This window comes from Mus musculus, chromosome 12 (genome assembly GCF_000001635.26).
Source record: "Mus musculus strain C57BL/6J chromosome 12, GRCm38.p6 C57BL/6J".
Classification (NCBI taxonomy): Eukaryota; Metazoa; Chordata; class Mammalia; order Rodentia; family Muridae; genus Mus; species Mus musculus.
The window spans coordinates 24,248,577-24,274,285 of NC_000078.6; the positions used below are offsets into that span (position 1 = coordinate 24,248,577).

Here is a 25,709-nt window from a genome sequence, read left to right on the forward strand (position 1 = left end):
TAAGCAGGGTAGGAATGAATGGAGCTATGAAGAAGCCCTAACAAACAACAGGAGTGTCCCAAGAATGCACACAATGTTTCTCTATTTCCAGAGTATTTTGAAGTAACCAGAGGCTTTAAAAAACTAAGATACAAAAATCAAAGCTGGGAAGAGGGTGGGGGGTGGCCCAGCATAGTTTTCAGATTTATGCCACAACTTTATTTTCTCCCTTATTTCCAAAGCACAAAGCTGACACTAGTTGCACTCTGCACTTTGCAAACTGTGCAAAGTAGGTCACCCAGAGAAAGTCATCAGGAAGTGAAAAGTTTCAAACCACCTACACTCTCACCTGTTACCAAGACAATAAGCTCCTTAGAGAGAATGCATGGGGGCTGGAAAGGCAACTTAGGGGGTCAGGTGCTTGCTGCACAAGCTTGTGAACATGCATGGGGATCCCCAGGATTCAGGGGAAGCAGAGACAGGCCGTGGGGAACTGATTCAGGAAAGCTTTGCAAGTTCAGCCTCTGTGCTCGGTCAGCACAGGAGCCATCACACACACACACACACACACACACACACACACACACACACACACACACACACACACACACAGGCAAACCTAAGGGGAGGGACAACAATTTCCATTTATATGCACACCTTCATCCATTCATCCATTTTCTTCTCCCCTCCTCCATTCTCATTCCAGGGTCTATACAGTAACTACAGTGAAATCTGGTAAAGCAGCTACCATTTACTAAGTCTACTGGGTACTGTACCAGAACCTTCAGAAATAGACATGATTATCTTAGTTCACTGAAAACGGTAAAGGTATATATGGGCGGTTAGGGTCTCATCCCAATTCATACAACTGGAAAGTGATGGAGCCTGACTTGGAGGTGGCTGATCTAGCTATGGGCAGTTTTGAGAAAGCACCATAACTAAGCATTAGATAACGCCATGCAGTTTGAGAAAGCAGCATCCAGCCAACTTTAAACTCCACTGGCTGTGTCTATAACCTCAACTAATCTCCTAGCCTCAAATTCCTTATCTGCACAGCAGGGATAGAGATTAAACACAACAGTTTGATACCTGTAATACAGGTCAGGCACTGGCTAACTACTGACATTCTAGCTACAGGTGTGCAAGTCAAGAAAGCCTATTTCAGTCAGAAAATGACAACAGCTAGACATATTCTCCATTGGGAGCAATCAGTTTTGCCAAAGTTAATCAGATAAGTTTACTAATTCCATAACTCATTTAAGTAGAAGGCCAGGGACTTATTTTTTTAGTTGTATTTCTATGAAATGCGTAACTTTTTGTACGTCACAAAACCTACCCTAATGTCTCATCTGACCATAAAAAGACATTTGCTTAAAGTCTAAGTATTGTAAACATGGTGTGTTATTACTCTAAACAGAGAACAACTTTTTGTTTTGGAAGTAAACATTAAATAATGTAGGAGGAGAAAGAGCATTATTTTAAGTAATCCACACTGAGTCCTTTCACCCTTCAAATCAGTTCATACACACTATTAGCTTAGAGTGGATGCTGGCCTCACTTAAAATGAGATAAGCCTGCAAAGTGTTCAGGTTTTCCCTGTTTCCAACTCAAATCCATTTTCTGCTTTGGAGACTGAGTGAAGCCAGCCTGCAATTTGACAGAATGACCAAATCCAGTCTCTCTTTAATCTACTCAGTAACTGAGCTCTTGGGTAATCTCCTGCACTGCATGGAAAAGCAGCTTTGGGTTCATCCAAAATAAACTAAAATTAATCAGAGAGAGGCCATGCCAACTTTAATTGCAACTCCTATTTGCCAGGCTTTCCAACATCTGCCAGTATTACTGATACCTAACTGATTCAATACAATGAGAGAAGCATTCTAACTTTATAAACATGGGCTGTCTTTTAAGGACATCACACACAAGTGTCCTTTCCACAGAGGGAATCCTACCCTTTTGTATGCATTCATTTTCATAAGCATTAATGATGTATTTTCGAAACACTGTGACTATCTTCCTAGTGCTTTTCAAGGGCCCTCATGGGGGAGGGGCTCTCATCCCCCACCTGCCTCATTAAAGGCATCAGTGGCACCTAAAGGCCAGGCTGAGAAAAGTGGACTAAAGCAATCTGCTCTCACTGAACTCACTACAAAAGATTTACAAGCAGATCTTTGGGAAGACAGGAGAGAGAAAAGAAAGGGGACTAGGGTGAAGGAGAAGAACGGATACCCTAGCTCACTTCCAAGAGCAGGATGCTGAACCTAGTATTTTTCATTGAGTCTAGTCCTGACTGTGTAGACATTTTACATGTAAGAATAATAGTCTAGTCCCCCACCCCACCCCACCCCCCACCCCCGCCCAGGCAAAGCCTAATAGCGAATGCTTTGTTCAAGCAAGGGGAAAGGATGTAATGACATAGCTTAATTTAAAAGCTCTCCGAACACCAATCTCTGGCACAAGTATTTTAAAATGTCTACCTTGATCTTAAAATTCTGAGCAAAAGAAATGTAGTCATCGGTTCATTACTGCTACACATGTGTGTCTCGTTCTCCAGCTACCTTTTGTGAGTCCAGCTGGACGCACAAAGCCTATAGAGCTGAAAACACGAAACTCTAAATTCTGTTGGGGAGGTAAAGAAAATGATGTAAGTGAGGCTTTCCCAAGCTGTGGACAGCCGTGGTCTCTGGACTCACACAGCCTCTTCCAAGCCTGCTTCAATTTTCAACCCAAACTGCTTCCTTCTCGCAGTCCCTCTTCCCCAGGGTCTGGAGAGCTCACTGCTTAGCCACTCAATACAATGACTATGCAGTTATCCAGGTGGATAACTTACCCAGGTTAAGGGCAAAGGAGCTGATCATACTGTCAACAGGCACCACACAGGTAGCCCAGAAGCGGCCACCAAAGACCTTTTGTACCTCAAAGAGACCATTCTCCACATCCCTCTACAGCGCTGCTCTGTGGCAAGTAGTGGGCACTGCCAGGCCTCCCAAGATGGGATGGGCACCCGTGCCTAAGCTTGGGGTCCCTGGATCTGCTCTACATGTTGGCTCAGAAGCCACAGCTGCCCCCGCCGGGCTACTTCCGGAACAAGTTGGAGAGGTCCGCGCAAGGAGACCCATCACTCCGGGGCCAGAGAGCTCGCAGGGGTCCCCGGCTCGAAGCCGCCACAGACTCTGCAGCTGAAGTTGACCTCTCCGAGGATGGGAGCAAAGAACCTGAAACCCTGCGCTGGAAATGGGAATAGAGGAGCGTTCCCAAAAAAAGGCCCAAGGTGGCCAAGCAGCCTCTCCCTAGAGCAGGGAACAAAGGGCTTCTGTGTCGGGCACTGCTGGTCCGGCTGCGTCCTGCTTTGGGGTACCAGAAACTTTTCCCAGGTGTGGGCGCAGCCGGAGGGCACTGGGTATCGGGCACCAAGCGCGGAAGCCTACCAGGTGCCCAGGGCGCAGCGCGATCCCCGCGACCCTAGCCTCCCGCCCGTTGCGGGCTACGCTACCGCTCACCTCCTCGATGGCCGCCGCGGTGTCCCGGCACTGGGCCGAGCGCGTGGTGAAACTAGAGGCCGTGGGCGCCTTGTAGTCCTCAAGGGTCTCGGCCACGAATTCAGACACAGAGATCTGGTCCAGCATCGCCAGGGCGCCGGGGCGCGGACTGCGGCCGCCTCAGTCGCCCAGGGCGCGGGCTCCGACCCCGCTGCGGCTCCGGGACTTGAACAAAGGGAAGCGCGGGCGCGGAAGTCGCCGCGGGGCGCGGGAGCCACCGCGGCAGGCCCGGGGCAGCAGGGGCGCGTGCAGCCCACAGCTCTGCCCGCTGTGCTCCGGGAGCTGCAGCTACCGAGTCCTCTGCGAAGGAGCCCAGGCGCGGGGGCGCACAGTCAGGGGGAACTGCGCGCCACCAAGCCACTGTCCTGGACGCCTCCCGCGGAAAGGGGAGGGCCCGGCTGGAGAGGGCGCGGAGGCCCGCCCGGCGGGGCGGGGCGGGGCGCAGGCCTGGCCGCCAATCGGGTCGCCCGCCGCTACCGCGCCGCCAGGAAGCGGAGGCCTCAGCAAGGAGGGCTACCTGGGCTCAGGGCCTGTCAGTGGCTGTGGGCTGCTGCATTACCTCTGCCTTCCGGATGTGCTTGGGTTCGAGGGCGCGCCCTGTCATAAGCTGCGATGCCCGGCTCCCACCCCGCACCCGCCATGACCTCTAGCAACATTGCCCAAAGGGCGTGGAGTGGATACTAGCTTCCTGGCTGGAAGGGAGCCCACCCTTTTGCTCCCCAATCCCACCTTTAGCCTCAGAACCCCCTGAATTCCCCACCAGAACCTCAGAAAAGGGCCAGTGAGACAGTGTGGGTAGCTCGCCCCCTACAAGACAGTGAAATCCTCCAGGGCACTTTAGAGGGACAAGATGTAGGGACAGTTAGTTGGGGATGCAATGATAGGGACCATGTTCTGTCTGTGCTCCTTCTCACAGTCTTAAGAAGCCAGGGATAAAGGGTAAAGGCAGGTGTTTTGCATAGGGAGTTGACCATGGTACAAGCCGAATGGGAATTCAAACCCATGACCTTCGACTTGGAAGAATACTCCAACCCCTATTAAGCATCCTGTTCCCTAAGCTTGTACAATTAGGGACACTCCCAGTTACCTGAAGACAGTTTTAGGGTGCTAGGCCAGGCTTCACCCTGAGAAAAATCATAGAATGCAGTGATGTGCTGTGGGAAGTGGGGGATACCCAAGAGAACCAGAGGTACAGATGGTTCTCAGAGAGTACTCCAACCCACAGCTGACTGATCACAGACACAATTGGGCCAATAAATCATCTGAATTAGGACATTTTCATCTATATCTCATTCAGAAATTCTCAGCTGTATTTTATTTTATTTTATTCACATTTTGTGTTCATTTTAATGATAAAAAAGGACACAGGAGAAAACAACCTGACATTTGACTTATATTGCATAACAAGCTAACCAAACTGGACATGGGGGATGAATTATAAAACAAATCATTTTATGTATCTTCCTGGGACTATTCTTCAATTAGACTTCTGTATTTCAAAAAAAGGCTGAGGTATAGTACACTAAGAGGCAAAAAAGAATAGTGCCAAAGTAACAGATCCCCAAAACCAGACCCCATGTCAGAACACATCATAGAGCAACAATTTATCTGATCAGAGCCTCAGCTGTATTTTAAAAACCCAGAGTTTCTGAAGACACTAGTCAAAAATCACACCCTCTAACTCCCCGAGGCAAGAGGCATGGTTACTGCAGCTGCCAACAAAACAGCCTAGAGAAACTTTACAAAAACCTTTTGTGGGTCTGAAAAGAAGGGAATGTGAGGGACATTATAAGCCCAACATGGGAAATAAAAGTGGTTTCCTGCTGCCATAGGACAGTAGACCACTCCATCTTTTTAAGGCTCCCATGTACAAATATGCTGTATGAGGTAGCAGCTGAGGTCAGACATTATATGTGGCTTCTGGTATTTTACCAGCACTGCCTGTGAATAAGTTAAGCCTTCAAAAATAGCTGTGCGAGCGGGTAGCTTTTATTCCTGCACAAGGCAATAAACTGCAATCCCAAAACTCTGCAACTCTCTGCCACTTTTCACCATTGTGAACATCCTTCCATTTAGTGTCTCAGGGACACACCTATCTCAGCATGTATAACTCGAGGGTATTGTGTTATAGTACAGGCTCTCCTTCACAAGGCATTTTCTGATCCCTCTGCCTCTCTTCCCACCTATAAGTGCTTTTGTTCTTCTCTGAAATTGAAGAATATTCCCTGTGACTTTTCAAGGTTTTATTTTTGGAGACATGGTCTCTGTGATGCCTTGGGAAGTTAAAAGAAAGAAGTGTTTTTCCTTGACATGATATAGTACCAGTCAAACTAATCAATGTGTCTAACACACACACACACAGACACATAGACACATAGACACACAGACACACACACACAGAGTCACACACAGAGACACACACACACAGACATATACATAGACATATACACACACATACAAACACAGGGACACACACATACACACACAGACACAGAGAGACACACACACAGAGAGACACAAACAAAGGGATACACGCACAAACAGACACACACACACACACAGACATGAACATAATTTAAGGTTTAAATGTTGAACAGAAATCAAGAGAACACAAACACAGGGACACATGCATACACACACAGACACAGAGAGACAAACACACAGACACACACACACACATAGAAACACACACAAAGGGATACAAACACATACACACAGAGACACACACACACAGACATGAACATAATTTAAGGTTTAAATGTTGAACAGGAATCAAGAGAACACTACCCACTCCTTTGTATGTGGTACTGAGGATTGAATCCAAGGCCTTTAACCTATAGGCAAGTGCTCGAACACAGAGTTACTACCCCAGCCCTCATTTACATATTTTAATGCATCGAGAAAAGAAGATGCTGATATTACCATTAGAGACACGGACACCACTAAGTTTATTTTAAAAAATACCTGAAATATCTATTTTTAAAAATAATTCTTGTTGGGCAAGGTGTCACATCCCTTTAACCCCAGCACTCAGGAGTCAGAGACATGTGGATCTCTATGAGTTTAAGGACAGCCAAGTCTACAAAGTGAGCTCTAGGATAGCCAGGGCTCTATACAGACAAACCCTGACTCAAAAAATATAGAATAATTCTCAAGAATAAAATTGTCCTAAAACTGATTTGAGGCAATATACAATTTCACTTATCCCATACCATACAAACATTTATGTTTTGCTGTAAAATATAAATGCCTTTGATCATACAGTATTCTTGTAGACCTCACTAGGGGCTTGGTTCAAAATACATGCCACGTAAACCTATGTTAGTTTTAAAGCCTGAGAAATTATGAATCCATATATATTTGAGCCTATATTTTTCATATAAAAGACTATAGTCTTATTATTTTTTCCCTTGGGTGTACTGGTCTGTTTTTGTTGCTATAATATACCTGAGGTTGAAATTTTTCAAGAAGAAGAGGTTGGCTAGGATGTTGCCCAAATGGTACATTGTTAGTGCTTGTCTGGAGTATATAGAGCCTGTGGGTTCATCTCTACACCAGGAGAAAATAAGAACAGCAAGGGGAGGGGAGAGGGGAGGAAGTTAGCTAGTGGTTTTTGAAGCTGCCCTGGTTAGTTTTGTCAACTGGACACAAACCTAGATATAACTGGAAGGAGAATCTCAGTCAAGGAATTGTTTCCATCAGATTGGGATTCAGACATGTCTGTATGACATTTTCATGATTATTAATTGATGTAGATGGCCCAGTCCACTGTGGGTGGCACAATTCCTAGGCAGGTGAGCCTGGCCTGTGTAAGAAAGGCTAAGTAGATCAAGGAAGGCAAGCCAGTAAGCACCATTCCTCCACGGTCTCTGCTTCTGCCTCCAGTTCCTGCCTTGTCTTTCCTGAATGATGGTCTATAACCTGTAGCCCAGTTAAACCCTTTCCTTCCTCGAGTTCGTTTTAATCAGTGTTTTATCACAGCACAGAAAACAAACTAGGACAGAGGTGTACAGTCTAAGATCAAGCAGCCCCTTCCATGTAGCTTCACATAGGTGGTAGCATAATGTTGACATTATTTACTTGTAAGATTGATCACAGGCTGGAAGCCAGAAAAACAGACATCAACTCCCTACTTTAGAACTCGCTTTAATGAGAACTAATGGAGGTTCCCAAGAAAATTCCCTTAATTGCTTCCAAGGATAGTACCCTCAGTGCCCTAACTCCTCCTAGTCCCCACCTGAGCCCCACCATGACACCAAGGCCAAGGCTCCAATACGAGGACCATTAGGGGACAGACCACATCAGAGCAGTAGCAGAGAGAGAAAGGGTTTGTTATCCCAGAAGTTGGGATAAGCAAGAACTATGCATAAATTCATACAAGTTCATTTCAGATCAGTTTTTATTTTGTTTTGTTTTGTTTTGTTTTTGTTTTTGTTTTTTTGTAGACAGGGTTTCTCTGTGTAGCCCTGGCTGTCCTGAAACTCACTTTGTAGACCAGGCTGGCCTTGAACTCAGAAATCCGCCTGCCCCTGACCTCCTGAGTGCTGGGATTAAAGACATGCACCACCATGCCCCGCACTTCAGATCAGTTTTACCACTGAGTGTTATTTTTAAAAACTAGGCCTTTGCCAAGTGTGGTGGCCATACCTTTAATCCCAGCACTCTAAGGAGAAGAAACAGGCAGATCTCTCTTAGGCTGTGGCTAACCTGTGCTGCACAGTGAGACCCTCATTCCGACAAGTGGATTCTTTTTGAGACTTTGAAAAGCTAAAAAGGTCTGGATAAAGACTTGTAGACCTCTGATGACATCATCAGCATCCTCTCAACAGTGCTTCTGGGAGGTAATGGAAGCTAGCAGACAGGCCTTTCTTGGGCAAGTGTTACTAGATCCTTTCAGGGAAGAGAATACTGGAAGTCTGGCTTCTCTCCTCTCTCTGATTCCTCTCTGTCATGCTGTGAGCATCTCCCCTCCCCTGCATTCTTCCACCAGGATGTCTTGCTTCACCTAAAGTCCCCAAACCAGCAAGAACAAAGGACAGAAACCTCTAATCCTGTAAGCCAACATAAGCTTCATCCTTTACTCCATTCAGCTAAGGCAACCAAAGGAAGAAGGATAGAAAAGCCCATGCCTGGTGCCCAGTAAGATTGACTAACAGCCCATTTTCCAGAGGAATGTTCTGCCTCTAGTAATTCCCAAGAACCTGAGATTTCTCACTGTCCAGCCAAGGGAAAAGGTAATGTTCTCAGCTCCGGAATTTTCTGGAGGCTTGGCTGGTTTAACACAGACATTTCCAGTTTGCTTGCAGTTAACTTGTAAATGATTACTCTTGGAATGAACAGATCTGAGTCTTAAAGGAACTTTGTGGTAAACAATGCAATAAAATAGTGACACCCACAAGGACCCGTGATGTGAACAGGGAAATGTCACTGGGACTTTCTCCTCCACCTCATAGAGTACTTGCCCCCAGATAATGTGAAAGCAACCCATTTACACCCCAAGGTGAGAGAAGCCACATGTATGTGTCACTCACCTCACGGTTTGTGCTTTGGGGACAGAGGCAGGGAAGGATTTGGCAGCACACAATTATAACACAGATGGAAACTTAGATCTGGGGGTCAGTTTTTTGCTGGTGTGCCCAAAGACCAAAGAGGGTGTCAGATCCCCTTGAACTGGAGTTACAGATAATTGTTTTGTATTTTTGGTTTTGGTTTTGGTTTTGATTTTTTTTTCAAAACAGTTTTTCTCTGTATAGCCCTGGCTGTCCTGGAACTCACTCTATAGAACAGGCTGGCCTCTAACTCAGAAATGCACCTGCCTCTGCCTCCCAATTGTTGGGATTAAAGGCATGTGCCACCACTGCCTGGCCAGATAGTTGTAAGCCACCATGTGAGTGCTAGGAACTGAACCACTTTCCTCTGGATGAGCAACAAGTGCTTTTAACTGCCAAGTCATCATTTCTCCACCCTACCACTATCTTTAAAACACACTCACACGCATGCACACACATGTACAAGTGCACACATATACATGCACACACACACATGCACAAGTGCACACATATACATGCACACATACACACACATTTTAAAGTTTTTGTCATTATTGTATTTGGCTGTTTGCTTTCATGTATATCTGTGCACCACATGCATGCAGTGCTTTCAGAGACCAGAGAGGGCATCACATCCCCTGGAACTGGAATGACAGATGATTATAAACTTCTGTGCTGGGAGTTGAACCTGCTCTCAACCTCTGAATCATCCCCCCTTTAAAAGGTGTTCTTCCACTGAGGTATGCCCTAGATGTGCTCATGTCTACACCACAAGTCTCTGCTCTAGTGTTCACGATCCCATTATCCATGTTTTGTGTTTGTTTCTGCAAAGAAAGAAAATACCTTAGGAAGCTCATCCTTGGGCCCAGACACTTGTGTTTGTTCTTATTTTGAGACAGGGTCTACTTTGTAGCCTGGATAGCCTGGAATTTTCTTGTAGACCAGGCCGGCTTCAAACTCACAGAGATTTGCCTGCTTATACATTCCTGAGTTCTAGGACTAAAAGTAAGTGCCACCATGCCCAGTTTAGGCCTCAACATTTGAAAATGTGTGTTTTCTGGATCACCTTTATGACTGACTTTAGAAAATGAATGACAAGCAGATCTATCCTCAGCTTATTTTACAGAACAGCACACAAAGACTGTTCATTTTGTCATCTTAATAAATCTGTAGACTCTCCGTGCGGAAATAAAGTAGACAGTCCTAGATAAAGGAGCCTTAAACTGGACTCTGTGGGGGCTACTCAGGTGAGCTCTGCCACACAGTCAGGAACGCTGGGTTTGGGAACTTGTGTATGTGGTAGAAATACTACATGGTGGTATATCACTGTGCATCTCTTCCCAGTTCAATAGTCTGGCAGCTTGAAATTGCTTTGTAGGTGTATTTACACCAGAGAAATGGGCAGCCGCTGACCATGACTGGACTTCTTGCTTAACTGATTGTCTAAGCCAAACAAGGCAGCAGAGTGTTGTGACTTTGTTGAGGATTATATTCACAGGCAGGCACATCTGAGCCACCACATTGTGGGTAGCAAAGATGTTTGTGGAAAAACGCTGCCAATCCTTTTTGTTATAGCAAGGAGGCCACAGGTGTCATGGGCAGATGAAGTTACACCAGACATCTTTACCAGCCTTGCTTGCTCATTAACATTAACAAATGCCAACTGACAATGATGTCGGAAAGAGACTCATCTGTCAACGACAGCAGCTACTTCTTTGCTGACTGAGCTGGATAATAAACATTTCTTCTATGTCTTATTTTGTCCAGGCATGGTTAAACTGCGGACTGGGTATTGATGCAAGCACTTGGCAAAAATCAATGGAAGCATCTATGAGAATCAATCAGCTACATCGGCTTCGCTATAGAGTAGCGGATATCTCTGAATGCTTTGCAGGCTGGGTGCTGTCCAGTCTGTAAGTCAGAAAACATAAAATAAGTGTATTTATGGATATACACACACATCTATTTTCAGAGACTAGGCTTTCAGTATTTACCAGCCCACTTTGAATACAATTCTATCTTTCCTGCAAACAGAACAGGCAGTGACCCTCCCAACTCTGATTCATGCTCCTGGAATTAAATACATATAGGATTAAAGCCCTGATACACTGAAATGCAAGCAAACCCAACTAGTGTTATAAATATTATTTGTCTTTCAGCAATTAAGGGAATGCCATTTGTTGTTTTCAAGCACTTAGAATAATACAAACAAGTGCCAGCGGAGGGCAGGGTTTGTTTTCATGGGAAAACAAAACAAACCAAAAAAATAAGAGTTTAATTAGCACTCCACATGCAGATAGCTTTTGCTAAAGCTTTTAAAGAGTGCTTGCATACTTTATTTTTTTCTTAGATCACAGCACTCTCTTCATAGCTGAGTGAGGTGGTGCATGCCTGTGATCCCAGCACTGGTGAGGCTGAGTGGGAAACTTAGGAATTTGAAGCTACAAATTCTGGGCAGCAGAGCTGATTAGAAGCCAAACATAATGAGATCCTATTTCTAGAAAACAAAACAAACAAACAAAAAATCCCTCTTCCTTCAGCAAGTGGATGTATTCATAGGTTTCTCTCCCTCTCCTTTAGATGGGGCAGGCATTTCTCCAGTGTTTTCCTATTGTCTATGAAATAAAAGTGAAGCTCTTGATTCTACTCTAGCCCTTCCCCCAACCCTTCTCCCAGCTACCCTCTGACCTCTAAGCACCTCCAAACACTGCCCGTGTGTGTAGGGGCCTTCCACTAAGAATAAGTTTGACAGGTTCTGTGAGACTCAGACATGAATGCCTGGGAAACATTTTTTATTATGCATTTCATAACATGCGCATAGTATATAATATGCTGCATAGCCTTCTAACAGGAACAGATGACCATAGCTGAGTGATTTTTTCATCAGCCCGGAAAACACTTCCTTAGTCAATGTTCTCCAGGCCCTTGGGACTGAACTTGAGCAGCTGTTTCCTTGCCCCTGTTGGTGAAATTGTGGATGTATGCAGTGGACACCCCAGGGATGATAAAGCACACCCCCATAATGGTGAGGCCAGGGAGAATCTAGAACCACAACTCCACACCATTACTCACACTCCAACCTGTCATCTTCTCCTCAGAGGTGACCCGGCTTTACCTCTCTTCCACTGAGAAACTTTCTTTCTTTCTTCCTTTCTTTCTTCTTTCTTTCTTTCTTTCTTTCTTTCTTTCTTTCTTTCTTTCTTTCTTTCTTTCTTTCTCCCTTTCTTCCTTCCTTCCTTCCTTCTTTCCTTTCTTTCTTTCTTCCTTTCTTCCTTTTTTCCTTTCTTCCTTTCTTCCTTTCTTTCGTTTTTGTTTTTTGAGACAGGGTTTCTCTGTATAGCCCTGGCTGTCCTGGAACTCACTTTGTAGACCAGGCTGGCCTCAAACACAGAAATCTGCCTGCCTCTGCCTCCCAAGTGCTGGGATTAAAGGCATGTGCCACCATGCCTGGTTTGAGAAACTTTCTTGACCACACCATTCATTCACTTGTAGAGAGTTGAGAAGTTGCAACACTCACCCAAGAACCCCACACTAAAGCATCTGCAGTACACTAGACCTGCTCAGCATAGAGTGTCAGCCACATCCTTGAGATTTCAAGCTGCCCTTCCCAACAGATCACAGTGCCCCTCTGTGTTTCCCCACTGAGAGCAGCTCTGCTCCTCATTGGCTTCCTGTAGGACAGGCTAGCTATCTTTTGACCCTGGAACATTGTTGTGAGCTTCCTCATCTTCACACACCTTCTTAACCTCGCACTAATTCCTTGGCCTAGAACACTTTCCTTTTCTTGACTGCTTGGGAAGTGTCTTGGTCATCTTTCAGAATCAACCCCAAACCTGAGCCTGAGGGTCCAGCTCTTTCAATTCTTTCTCAGTCTGTCTGGGCAAAATTTGTGGTCTTGGCTACTCTCCTTCCTTGAAGCATTAAGCTGAGAAACTGTAAGGCAGCAGAAAAGAAACAGAGCAAAGCACAGCACTAAGATCTTGGTGCATGGGGGCAGCAGGGAGGGACATTGTCTTGGAGACTGGGAAGAGGAAAGGGATGAGAAACTGTCAGAGGTTAGACAAGGAGGAGGATAATGACTGGAATTGTAGAAAAAGAATTATTATTAATATGAATAATAATAATAGATCTTGGTACACAGTGAGACGCCTACCACCCTTTTCTCTGCCTGTCTCCATCCTCACTGGCATGTGAAGTGATTGGTGTTTGACCAAATGTTGAGTCAGACAAGGTGAGAGCACTCATTTCACTGAACTTACAATACATCTCAACCCCAATCTGTTCTAGAAGCTTCCATTATAGAACGATTTGCACTTATCGCTAAAGCATCTGCTTCTTAATATTTATTTGTTATATGTAAGTACACTGTAGTTGTCTTCAGACACTCCAGAAGAGAGCATCTCTTGTACTCTGGGGATTTAATCTAAGAAAAATCAGAGGTTTGGGTCTCTATCATATGAATGTGTCATTTTGAAGTTGTGTGTGTGTGTGTGTGTGTGTGTGTGTGTGTGTGTGTGTGTGTGTGTGTGTGTGTTTAGGCTCATGTGTCCCCCAGGTTATCCTCTAAATTGATACATAGGTAAGGATAACCTTGAACTCCTGAGCCTCCTGCCTCTACCTATCACATGTGGGAATACACTCTATGCACAGTTTATTTTGTTCTGGGGTCAGGGCGGGGGCGGGGGTGGGTGAAGTTACAACTCAGAGTTTTGTGCATGCTGGAGAAGGAATCTATCACTGAGCTACATCTACAGTCCTCCTGTGAGTCCTATTGAGAGAAACAAAATGAGGTGACGTAATAATAACTGGGGCAGTGGCAGGACATCAACAGTGGCAGTCAAAAAGGCTTCTTAGAGGAAGCAACTTTCTAGCTAAGTCTGAGATGAAGAGAAGAAACAGCTGAGCCTAAGGAGCTGGGGAGAATCCTCCAAAGGATGTAGAAAGCCAAGGCCCTGAGGTGGGAACTTGTTAGCTGTGAGAAAGAAGGCCTTACATGGGTTAGAGCCCTGCCTGCAAAGGAAAAGAAAGCCTATCCCATCCCATGGGATTCAGTTATTTGTGTGTGCAAAGGGGACCGCAAAACTGGAAGGAGATGAGAGGACGGGAAAGAAAGCCGGAGACCAAGCTAATTTGTACAGGTCTCGTTTATTATGCTGAGGTGCCTTCTTTTTAAAGCATACATCTCGGGGAGTAAGGGAGGGGTCGAGGGGGAATTTTACAAAGAACAAAGAAGCGGGCATCTGCTGACACGGGGGGCGAAGCCAGGCACCAGGCAGCGGGCACTCTGCATCTTATCTTCGGAACATAGATCCTCCTTGACAGCCTTGGGTGTCAGGCTGGGCTCAGGCATAACTCCTGTCCTTGGATGGCATGGGAGTTCAGGAAGAGATAGGGAAGAGGGGACTATAATTCAGCTTTTACAGCCTCAGGTGCCAGGAAGGGAATAGGGAGGAGGGGATGATAACCAGCTCCTAGCAAAGGCCATTTCGCCTAGGGAGATTGTGAAGGGCTTGCTTTCTCAAGGGATGGTCTCTGACAAAAGCTGGTGCTGCAGACATTGGCAGGCACTGACTGCACAGGGACCTAGAACCTTCTAGAGTGTGACTTTTCATGTCTGCAACTAACATAACTGTCCTTTCACTTTAAAAACAAAGAAGACTTGACTCTGGTTAGATGGCTCAGCAGATAAAGTGGTCACTGCTCCAGCATGAGGACCCCTAACACTCGAGTACAAACTGGGTGTGGCAGCTTTTCATCCCGTTGTTGACAGACAGAGGCAGGAGAATCCCAGGGACACACTGCCCAGCACTGTAGCCAATTGGTGAGCGTCAGATTGAGCAAGAGACCCTGTCTAAGCTTAACAAGACAGGAGGGCAGGGAAGCAATGAAAGGGGATATCCAACAATCCAATGTTAACAGTACTCCAGAAACTCACACACACACACACACACATACACACACTAATATTCCTTTGGCTGCTTGTAGAGATATGATTTCATGGGTTAAGGGTGGAGCCAAAACAGATGGTAAAGCACTTATTAGTAGTAGAAAGTGAGATTACATCCACCTGTTAAATTAATTACCTTATGTTATTTGTACAAAATGACAGGGTTCATTATCAAATTATACATGGGTGTGCTTTGGCAGCATGCATCAAGGAAGTAAAGGTAGAAGCCACAGTGGGCGCCAGATAAAGGGGGCTCCAGGCAGTGCTGGTCCTGCTGCCTGCTGCTAAGCAAGCAAGCGATGGAGGTGGGCATGGTGATGAGCTACAGGCCACAGAATGCAAGAATTAGAAGCTTTTGTTGGATGCTTGTGGGGAGCCGCCCTCACATTTGCAGTTACAAGATGGCGCTGACATCCTGTGTTCTAAATGGTAAACAAATAATCTGTGCATGTGCCAAGGGTAGTTCTTCACTCCATGTGCTCTGCCTTCCCCGTGAAGACAACTCGGCCAATGGGCTGCAGCCAATCAGGGAGCAACACGTCCTAGGCGGAGGATTTTTCTCCTTAAAAAGAAATCGGGTTTTGCCATTCTCTCTCTTGCTCCTGAAGATGTAAGCAATAAAGCTTTTGCCGCAGAAGATTCTGGCTTGTTGCGTCTTTCCTGGCAGGTCGCGCGTGGGTAATAGATGCTGGGTTTTAAGAGCCTATCATAGCTCTGGAAGAGTCCCTCCTGACCAAGCACTAACTTTTCATTGGATTCTTAATTCTCATCATGTGTCTCCTCCAAGACCAATCTGGGACTTCCTAAAAGCTTTGCTGAAAAATAGCTGGCACAGTCTACTGCATGTTAATCACTGACTAATTAATTAATCACTAATTAAATACTCACTAATTAAGAAAATGCCCTACAAACTTGCCTACGGGTTATATAAAGTATATGATTTGAATAGCTAGAGAATACATATCTGGAGATATACATATACACAAATATGAATATGTGTGTATATCCATCTACAAATATCACAATCAAAATCGTAAATCAAATAGGTTGGGGTATAGCCTAAAAAAATTTAGGAATGACTGAAAATTCAAATTAAAGTTCAGTGGAAACAGTAGACTATTTAGCATGCAACAAACCCTGTGTCTTAGTTTTGGTTCCTGTTGCTGAGACAAAACACCGTGACCAAAGCCGGTGATGGTACACACCTTTCATCCAGCACATGGAAGGCAGAGGCAGGTAGATTTCTGAGTTTGAGGTCAGCTTTGTTTACAGAGGGAGTTATGGGGCTGCTGGGCCTACATGGAGAAACTGGTCTCTGTCTCCAAAAACAAACAAAACAACCCTGAACAAACCAAAGAACAAAAGCAAATTGGGAAGGAGAGTAAAGGGTTAATTCCATCTTTTGCTTCCACATCACTGTTCCTTATTAAAGGAATTAGGGGCGGGAACTCAGGGCAGGTACTGAAGCAGAGGCCAGTGAGAATGGCTACTTACTGGCTTGTTCCTCATGAGTTGCTCAGAGCCTGCTTATACATTCCAGGACCACCTGCACAGAGGTGCCCAAATGGGTAGAGCCTGACCCTAATAGTCACTAATTAAGAAAATGCCCTACAGTCTTGCCTACAGGTCAGTTTTGTGGAGGCATTTCTTAAAAATTATGGTTCACTCTTCCAGCTTGCGTCAAGTTCATATACGAAAAGAGATAGATGAATAAATAAATACATTTACCCAGGAAACCCTGGTTTCATCCCCAATACCATAAAATAGGAAAGTAGATAATGGTTGACAAATATAGATTATAAATGATAGTGGTGAATAATAGAAGACAGGTGACCAAATAGATAGATTGATAGATAAATTATAGATAGATACATAAATAGATAGATAGATAGATAGATAGATAGATAGATAGATAGATAGATAGATAGATAGGTAGGTAGGTAGGTAGGTAGGTAGGTAGGTAGGTAGGTAGATAGATAGATAGATAGATAGATAGATAGATAGATAGATAGATAGATAGATAGATAGATAGATAGATAAAGAATATGATAGAAAATAATGATATAGGTGATAGGTAAAAGACAATAGAAGAGAGATGGATGACAGATACGATACTATCTATAGATGATAGGGAATAATAAGATACATGACCAGCAGATGAAGAGGTAAGAAAAGAGAAGACAGAGCTAGGTAGATAACAATGACAATAGATAAATAAAGTAGCCGAGCATCGTAGCCTGATGATTCTTTAACCACAGTACTCAGGGGCCAGATTCAATAGGATGTTTGTGAGTTCAAAGCCAGCCTGATCTAAATACTGAGTGCCAAGATAGGTAGGGCTATTCAGAGAAAGCTTGTCTTGAAAAACTAAAAATAAAACAAAACCAAAATGCAGATGAAATAGATGACACATCTAGATCATAGAAGAAGTTATCACAGAGATTGATTGTCATACAGGAGATCTGTAGTTAATAGAGAGATACTAGAAGATAAGATTAGCTGGATAAGTAGATGAAGATAGAACGAATGTAAGGGAAGGTCTGGTAAGGGAGCACGAGAATTGTTAGACCAAAGAATGAGAGGACAGCCTAGTTGGAACTGGGCAAGCATTCCACATTTCTCCTTTCATAAGGACAGCAGTCATATTAGTTACTTCCTATTGCTGAGAAAAAGCCCCACCATGACCAGCATTTGAGAGCTCATGTCTATCTTTTTTCTTCATTTTGCCACAATAGTTTTCTTTTTTTTTTAAAGAAAATATTCGTTTTCATTCTAGTGCAATGGTATTTCACCTGCATGAATGTCTGTGTTAGGCTGTCAGATCTCCTCGATCTAGAGTTACACAAAGTTGTGAACTGACATGTGGGTGCTCACCTCGGGATTCATGCTGATCTCACTGGCTGACTCTGCATTGCATTTTGGTGAGTCCCACTTAATAGTGCCAAGAAGTAAACGCAGAAGCAGCTAGCTCCTGTCCTGGTCAAAGTTTTCTAGGGTCTTCCAGCCTCCCCAGGGTCATGCCCTGAACCCTCCCCTGGGTAGAACCCCTGAGTGTGGCAAAGAAGGCCCCTGCATGGGCCAGACCTGTCAACTTAACACAAGCTAGAGTCATCTGAGAGGAGAAATCTAGATTTAGAAAATGCTTCCATAAGATCCAGCTGTAAGGCATTTTCTTAATGAAGAAATTAAGGCAATTTCATAATTAGATGTGGGAGGGCCCAGCCAATTGAGGGTGCTGTCATTTCTGGGCTGGCGGTCCTGGGTTCTATAAGAAAGCAGGCTGAGCAAGCCATGAGGAGCAAACCAATAACTAGCACTCACTCCTTCATGACCTCTGCATCAGCTCCTGACTCCAGGTTTCTGCCCTGCTCAATCTCCTGTTCTGACTTCCTTTGATGATGAACTGTGAGGTGGAAGCCTAAGCCAAATAAGCCCTTTTCTTGCCCAAGTTGCTTTGGTCATGCTGTTTCATCTCAGTAATGGTACTCCTGACTTGAACGGGTCCCTTGTCAGATTAACTACTTGGTTAAATAAATATGCTCACTTTCACGGAGGTCCCAGTGGCTGCCAACCCACAGGGAGTGGACGCTTCTCTTGCCCACTGTTCACTGGCTTTGTTCTTCTCCCTCTACTTATCTAAGCAGAAGCTTCACCACCACTTTCCAGGATATTCCTCTTCAACTAATGACAATCAGTTGGCAACGAATCCACGTGCCATTGGATTGGATATTTCACTTTATTATCCACGGGCACTGTGGTCCTGAGCCCTCATTTGCCACTGTGCCCTTATCCATTTAGGTCTCTCCTCATCAGCAAGTGTTATTTTATAATAAATCTTCCCATCTCTGGGTTAATCAACTTTCCAATCACCCTCTTTACTGGGTGCCAGACTCTTTCCCATAGTGATGCTTCTAAAAAGCAAATGTAGTTTTAAGTGGCTCAATATCTTCCAGGGTCCCCCTAAAGTCTATGAATAAACCCTAAATTCTTCAATATGCTCTAAGAGATCCTTCATGGCCCAGAATGCCTGACTGTGCTGCCTCACTTCTCCTCCAACCTTACTTGTACCCAGAGATTGAACCATAGTCTATTGACTCAGGCATTTCCTCATTCAGTGCCTGCTTTATTTCTTTTTAAAGGTGTGTTTATTTATTGTATATATATGAGTACAATGTAGCTGTCTTCAGACACACTAGAAGAGGGCATCAGACCCCATTACAGGTGGTTGTGAGCCACCATGTGGTTGCTGGAAATTGAACTCAGGACCCCTGGAAGAGCAGTCAGTGCTCTTAATCGCTGAGCCATCTCTCCAGCCCCAGTTCCTGCTTTATTTATCATTACACAATTAGTGTTGGGGGCGGGGACTGGAGCATACATATAAAGGGGTGTGCATTAGCCCTAGCATGTGGTCAGAGGGCAACTTGCAGGAATTGGTTGCTCTATCTTCCCATGATTTAGGTCACAGGATCAAACTCCTGTTGTGTGCTCATGGAAAGTCACCAAACCACTTCAAGAAGATTTGCATTTTCAAAGTATCTCCCTGATTGGGAATGAAAGAACATATTGAAATCCAGGCATAGTGGTACATGCCTTGAATCCTAGCACTTGAGAGGCAGAAGCAGGTAGATCTCTGTGAGTTTGAGGCCAGCCTGATCTCCATAGTGAGTTCCAGGTAAGCCAGGGCTACATAGTGAGACTCTGTCTCGAGAAAACAAAATCCAAAACGAATGCCTTGAACCCAGATTACCACATGGTCTTCTGCACTTAACAGAAACCAACCAACCTTTCATCCACTAGGGCTGACTTTCACTTCAGTCTACCTGATGAATTCATTCCCACAGTTCAAAACTCAGCTTGCAAGCTTTAAAATTCAAGAGCACTCCTTCCCTTCTTCCCTTGCCATGTTGAGCAAATCTTCAACACTTCCCAAGGCACCTTGTTCTGTTGTAGCATGTGGTAGTTTAGATGTGAAATGTCTGCCAAAGACCCAAGTTTTGAAGAATTGCTCCTCTAGGTGTGGCCTGAGGAAGAAAGTTAGGTCATTGGGAGCATGCCTTTGAGGCACTGTTGGGACCTTGCTCCCCTTTCCCTCCCTGCTTCTCTGCCATGGTAAACCTGCTACATGTTGCTACCATGATGCACTAAGTTGCTAGATGCCCAAAGCTACAGGGCCAAGCAACCATGGACAGAAACCATGAGCCAAAACTTAACTCTTTCCTCCTAAATTGATTCTTTCATTTCGTCACAGTGATGTAAAAGTGAGTGACACACAGCACTTTCCACTCACAGGTCTGTCTTTGTCACTAGATGAGTTTGCTGCAGATCAGGTATATAATCCTTTCAGCTTTATGTCCCTAAACCCAGCACTTGATTTAAATGTATCCTTTGAGTGGATACATTTATACTGGTGTTTGTGTGTGTGTGTGTGTGTGTGGTGAGAATACAGAAAGGTCCCCCTTTGAATCATAGAAAATGCCTTTATTCACAGTCTTTCTCTACTGGAGGACCCTATCCATCTAAGACCCAAAAATCTTGTAAGGGATAGGTGGGCCCTGTGTGTTGCTCAATATTCCACAAACAGGCTTCTAGAGGAAAGGGAAAGAGGGCTTATTTTTATTGATTTGGTTAGGTTTGGCTGTTGCTGTTGTTGTCCTGGGGAGTCAAACCCAGGGTCTTAAGCTTGCCAGACAAACAGTCTGCCATTGAGCTGTTCCTTTGCCCAAGCAGGGGGGTTTTGAGAATTCTCCAAATATTGCATGATTGGAATAGAAGTCTCTTGAACACAGACCTACATGGGAGGTGTAAACTCACAGTAGGCTTGAGTGAAGCAGGGCAGAAGGCCATGCAGACTGTGTGACATGGAACTATGGGGAGGAAGGGTCCCCTTGTCCTTCACAATTGGCAAGATCAACCTGCAGATTTCCTGGGCTGCATGGCCTATGGGTGACATTGGAAATAAGAGAAATAGGTAACTTCTCCATGATGAAAACAGCTCCCCACAGACTAGACATAGTAAAGCTTGTGAGGTTTGAAAACAAGAAGGGGTGTTTGGGTGAGAAGCTTGACTGAATTTGTGACTAAATCCTGTCAGTCTTTAGTTGAGATTAATCAGTTTAGGAAGAAGCAGGTTGGGACTCGAACTCAGAATGCATCTAACAACTTTGCTGAAATGGTAAGCACATTTCTATATAAGAACCCTTGAAAACTGAGATTCAGTCATTCTTTGATTCATTTCTTCATTCATCCACTCAACATGTTCATGAAGGGCTGCTTTTCTAATATTTTTAATTCATTTAACACTTTAAAAATTATGATTTTATCACTTTTATCAATATTAATCTGTATATATCACACACATACCACACTATGCATACAAAAGTCAGGGGATCATTTTATTTTCTCGGAAAGAAAAAAAAAGACGGGATTACTGGGTGAGAAAATTTTTTGGTGCTAAAACACTGGTGTCCAAACCTCTGTCTTCAGGCTTACCAAAGTGCTGGACTCAAGATGAAGGACAGTTGGCATGAGAAGTAGAAAGGAGCCTTCAGAAGATAGACCTGGGTCCTTCAGTCCTACACCTGTTGCTGCTACTGTGAATGGAGCTGATCCCTGACCCTAACCCAGAGGGCTGGATCCCAAGGACTAAGCTGAATAGCAGGAAAAGTGGTACCGGAATGCTGGCCAGAGGGCCTTTAGCAGGTGAACATTGTTGTAGAACACAGCCCTCTGACCAATAACAGACATCATCTTTATCATGCATTCTCCCTCATCAACCATGCATTCTCTCAAGAGACCATCAGAAGCAACCTGTGGAATGCTGACCTTCCTCAGAAAAGGAGTCCCTGGATCCTTAGGTGAGACTCCAGCTCCTCCTTGCAGGCATTTAATTCAATTCTGCCCTAATTGTACTTAGTCTGCAGCTTACGGATTACTAAAGCACAAAGGCTGTGGAGAAGATGTAGTTAGATGGGATGTATCAGATGTGCTGTGTGAAGAGTTTCCAGTGTGCCTTCTTAGGGTTCACCTGTGTACCTGCTTGTAACTCTTCACCCCCACACTGTAAGGAAATAGTTTGCTTAGTTCGTTTTCTATTGGTAGGATAGACTGCCATTACCAGAAGTGACTTGGGGAGGAAAGGGTTTATTTCCTCTTACAGCTTGTAGTCCATCATGACAGGAAGTCGGGGAGGGAGCTAAAAGCAGGGACCTGAAAGCAGGAACTGAAAAAGAAGCCATGGAAGAATGCCGCTTACTGGCTTGCTCCCATAGATTGCTCAACCTCTTTTCCTATGCTGTTCAAGAGCATGTGGTTAGGGGAACACAATCCATGGTGGGCTGCTTCGTCCTCTCTCAATTATTAGTCAAGAAAACCCTGCAGATTTGTGTATAGTAAATCTGATGGAGGCATTTTCTCAATTGTGGTTCTTTCTGTTTGACTTTAGTTTGTGTCAAGTTGAGAAAAAACTAACCAGTACGTAACCTCAGTAAATTCATTGGTTCTGCTGGATGATCCTCAGTAGAAACATATGTTGGTTTGTCATTGGGGCCTTAGGAGGAGGGAGTAGATGCTGCTTATGTTTCTCCAGAGAGAAACCAAGGCCTATCTTTGCATATCTCGCCATAGAGTAAGAAGGAGGAATTTCCAAGATAATAAGACTAAGCTGGCACACTAAGCCTCATAGAAGCAAAAATCTATGTTCTGTGTTTTTCCTCATCAATTCCTTAGAAAGCAGATCCCATGGAATGATAAAAAAGGGAAAGTGGGTTCATTGCTTTTCTGTTGCTATAACAAAACCCCTCACCAAAAACAACTCATAGAAGACAGGGTTTGTTTTAGCTCATAGCTACAGTGGGATATGAGTCTCTCATGGCAGGAAGGCACAGCAGCAAGTGACAGGCACAGAGGGAGGAAGAGGAGGTTGAAAGATCACATCTTCAACTCCATTCAGAAAGAGGAGAAGAGCAGAAGTGGAAGTGGGGAGCATTTATAAACTCTGAAAGCCCACCCCTATGCTATGCTTGCTCCAGCAAAGCTATACCTCCTGAACTTCCTCTGACAGCACCACCAACTGGAGATTTGCTGTTTAAATCCCTGAGCCTTTAGGGCAGTGGTTCTCAACCTGTGGGTGGCGCCCACTTGGGAAGAGTCAAATGACCTTTTCATACGGATCATATATAAGATATTTACATTATGATTCACTATAGTAGCAAAATTACATTTATGAATTAGCAGTGGAATACTTTTATGTTTGGGGGTTCCCACAACATGAGGAACTGTATTAAAGGGTCACAGCATCAGGATGGTTGAGAAGCACTGCTCTAGGGGATATTTCTATTTCAAACCACTACAGAAAGGAGGTGTGGCCTGTGTTCTGTCATACTTCACCATTTTAACTATCTGAGAAATAGGCTCTCCACGCATACCTTACAAACAAGACTCAGCTGGCTCTGTGAGCTAACATCACTTCAAAATGGTGCTCGCCCATCTGTAAGCACAGGAGCTTCCCTGCTGTCTGGTTGTCCTTCTGTGAATGTTCTATATAAGCCAGACTCTAAGGATCAGGGTCCATATGGAGGTGGTATAACCTAAGCTAAAGGAATATGTCTTTTTAGGTTTCAAATTAAGCTGGCTGCACAGTGAACAGTGCACCTTCCTTGGCCAGGAAATAAAAACAAGCTGCCTAAATCAGATGGCAAAAGAGACAGCCGTATTTGGTCTGTCCATGGGAGGAACATGCCAGAAGCCTACCTGCTCTTGGAGATAGCACTTCAGAGTCCTCCTTACCATCTTGATAACTACCAAGAAGAAGGATAGTGATACCAAAATGCTACTTCTCCCAGAGAAAAAGCCAGGGGCAGGCCTGGCCTTGCAGCCTGGCCACTCCCTCCAACCCCCCTCTTCCTAGCTTGAGCATTAAAGTTTTCTCTGTGGAAGCTGGATGGTCAGTCAGTCCCACTAAGACTATTCACAGCTGCCTGCCTGAGCTGACTAAAATAGAATGTGATCTCCATTGTTATGGTCACAAGTTGAAGATGTCCAGGGTTGCTCTGCAACAAAAGGAACCAACACAGGGCTCTTCCCACAAAAGGGAGATATTTGTTTCATCTCCTGCTGTTAAAGTTCTTTGTATAAACTGCTCTGATCACAGATGATTTAACAAAAGCCACATAGGAGAGTAACAAGAGCCAAGGGCACTGAGGTCCCTTCACAGCCCACAGGAGAGACTTTGGGGGTCTAAGTGAGTTTGGGAAGTTTCCACAGAGTTGGCAGATCCCAGACTTGGGTTTCAAGAGGGGTCTGGGCCAGGGACAGTCCAGCCAGAAAGACAGAATTAAAACATGGCAAGGTCTTTGCCAAGGGCATGCTAATAGCTCCCATCTATCACCCAGGGATGGCAATGTATGGGAAGAGATAATTGACTTTTCATGGAACAGATGAAGTTTTACATGCCATGCTTCCTGAGTGACAGCTTTGCCTTGGGACAGCAGCAGCATGCAGGAGGGAAAGCATGTCCAAACTCTCACCCTATCCTCGGGCCGGGGTATAACTTAGACCTGCAAGGTTATTTCCATCACTTAGACCCCAAACTCCATCTGTCTTTGTAGTCATCCCAGAAAACGAAATGGTCCCTACATTCCAGTCCACAAATTGCTATTACTTATATTTTCAGGTTTTTGTAAAAATGTGCTTACACATTTTGTACCTTTTCATTGCTACCTTAGTAACGGATATGCAAATGGTATGCTGCTGCAGACCCTCTGGCTCCCTGTGTCTGCATGAAACAGGATCTCTTAAGCAGATGGGCAAAGAGTCGGATGGGGTGACAAACAGACGAACACGCAAGGGTGGTGTTGGATCTGAATGTAATTTTCTGGTCCAGCTTAGACTAATTATATTACAGCGAATATCATAAATTGTAAAACATAACAGATATGGTACATTGAAGTTTTCCAGGTGCAAGAGGAGTGACTACAAAAAGAATTTGCAGGAACCAGATAAATGTTTACGCTAGGGATTAGTATCCCTCCAGATGTAAGAGGAGTGACTTCAAAAGGACTATGTTTACATTAGAGATTAGCACCTGCTTCGGATCAGCCCTGTGCCAGGCAAGAGTTTCACACCTCAGCGTTAATTGGGATAGGGGGATATAAACTCTTGCCTGGCTTCAGGAATAAAGTAGTGTCATGAACCTTGGAATTCTTAGGCCTCGTTAATACTTATCTATGTCTGGAGAATTTCCATTTATCAGTATAGTATACTAATTTGCTCTTGGCATGGAATGTAGTCTGTAATATGAATTTCTATCTCAGTGAGAATTTTAGACTCTTTCTGCAGACAACTGAATTAATGGCTAGTGCTTTATTAGTTACTGAATAGGTTAAACTCCTTGCTGCTATCTGGAATCTAAGAACACTGGGAAAAGGCTTTAGCTATGTTAGAATACAATCTTAAAAGGCATTACTATAAGGTAATGCTTAATAGAGTGCACGTGAATCTATACATTAGACTAACGTGGTGGAAATTTGATTGTTATGGGTTAGGGGAAAACGCCAAAACTCCAGGAGGGGAATTTCCATGGAACTCTTATCCTCGTTAACAGCTTTCAGGCTTTTCGCCTGTCAAACTGACCCAAACTGGAGAGCTGACTTTCGTCACACTTCCAGGAGGAGAGTCCTAGAAATTCATTTCTCATGA

The 25,709-nt window shown here is 44.5% G+C and overlaps 1 protein-coding gene across 1 annotated transcript in view; it reads right to left on the minus strand.

Annotated features, from left to right (window-relative positions):
* Gm21297 (predicted gene, 21297) overlaps positions 1-3,862 on the minus strand; it is a 38,938-nt gene extending 35,076 nt beyond the window's left edge. The window contains exon 1 of the mRNA NM_001384261.1: positions 3,480-3,862. Coding sequence (NP_001371190.1) covers positions 3,480-3,605 — 126 coding nt within the window. The 5' untranslated portion in view covers positions 3,606-3,862. The remainder of the gene's footprint in view (positions 1-3,479) is intronic.
* Between the last annotated feature and the right edge of the window lie 21,847 nt (positions 3,863-25,709).